This window comes from Armigeres subalbatus, chromosome 3 (genome assembly GCF_024139115.2).
Source record: "Armigeres subalbatus isolate Guangzhou_Male chromosome 3, GZ_Asu_2, whole genome shotgun sequence".
NCBI lineage: Eukaryota > Metazoa > Arthropoda > Insecta > Diptera > Culicidae > Armigeres > Armigeres subalbatus.
In genome coordinates, this window is record NC_085141.1 from 20,620,669 (window position 1) to 20,621,860 (window position 1,192).

At 43.0% G+C, this 1,192-nt stretch overlaps 1 protein-coding gene across 1 annotated transcript; it reads right to left on the reverse strand.

Moving 5' to 3' along the window:
- Window positions 1–282: 282 nt before the first annotated feature.
- LOC134225399 (small ribosomal subunit protein uS19) lies at window positions 283–933 on the reverse strand. Its single transcript, XM_062705442.1, has one exon. It carries the CDS (start codon window positions 827–829, stop codon window positions 380–382), a length of 450 nt encoding a protein of 149 aa, XP_062561426.1. The 5' UTR covers window positions 830–933; the 3' UTR covers window positions 283–379.
- Between the last annotated feature and the right edge of the window lie 259 nt (window positions 934–1,192).

Below are 1,192 nucleotides of genomic sequence, written 5' to 3' on the forward strand. Positions count from 1 at the left end.
CTTGTAATATTTCGATACCCTCTCACTTTCCTAAATGACTAAAATGTCGTGATATATAGCCCAAACTGAATAAACCATTAAATACAACAAACACCGATGGTGTCCTTAGACATGATTTTTGTAGCACAATAAACAAGTTGTAAGAAACAACAATCATGGGCAGTCACTATTCATAAACAAAGCTTGCATAAAGAGGTTCGCGATTTGAAAAGATTTCCTATTGTTTAATCTAGATCTGAGATATCTGGATACGTTCTTTGCATAAAATCCAAAACACTAAAATTTTCACCATGTTTTGTTTACAATCCTTTTTGTATTTTTTCCACTGTCACTTCGGCAACTTATAAAGAAAACATAAGATAATTAAACACAGTCCGCTTTACTTCAGTGGAATGAATCGCGAGCTGTGGGTGGCACCAATACCGGGCCGACCGTGCTTGACCGGCTTGTAGGTCAGCGAGAACTCCCCAAGGTAGTGACCGATCATCTCCGGCTTGATTTCAACCTGATTGAAGGTCTTACCGTTGTAGATTCCGACAATCGATCCGACCATCTCCGGGACGATGATCATGTTCCGCAAATGAGTCTTGACGATAGCCGGCTTCTCATTTGGTGGGGCGTTTTTCTTGGCCTTACGCAGCTTCTTGACGAGGGCCATCGGCTTCCTACGGGTACCACGGTTCAGTCGGCGCTTGGCGCGGCTGTGCATCAGCTCCATCAAAAGATCCTGCTTCATGTCCAGCAACTGATCCAGATCCACCCCGCGGTAGGTGAATTTACGGAACGCACGCTTCTTCTTAACTCCCTCGGCTTCGGTCGTATCGGCCATGGTTACGGAATTAAGGGATTTAACTCGGAAAATACAAAATTTAAACGAGTATTTCACGCGACACTACGTCCTCACACAAGATGTGGAAGAGAAAAGAGAGTTTGACAGTTGTTCTGTTGCGGATGTTCAAATACGCGTTGTTTGACATTTGGTAGTAGGAATTTGGTGTTGGCAGAGAATATATGCACGGGTAGATCAAACAACCCAAATTTTGAGTTGTTTTCGATCTGGCATCTCTTTCATTCCTTCCTTTGATGTCAAAAACAGAGAAAGAAAACCACCCAACGATAGCAGTTCGATGGGGGAAGCCAACGCTAGGTTAAAGGGGTTGAACTCAAATTTAGGTTGTTTAAACCTATTTGA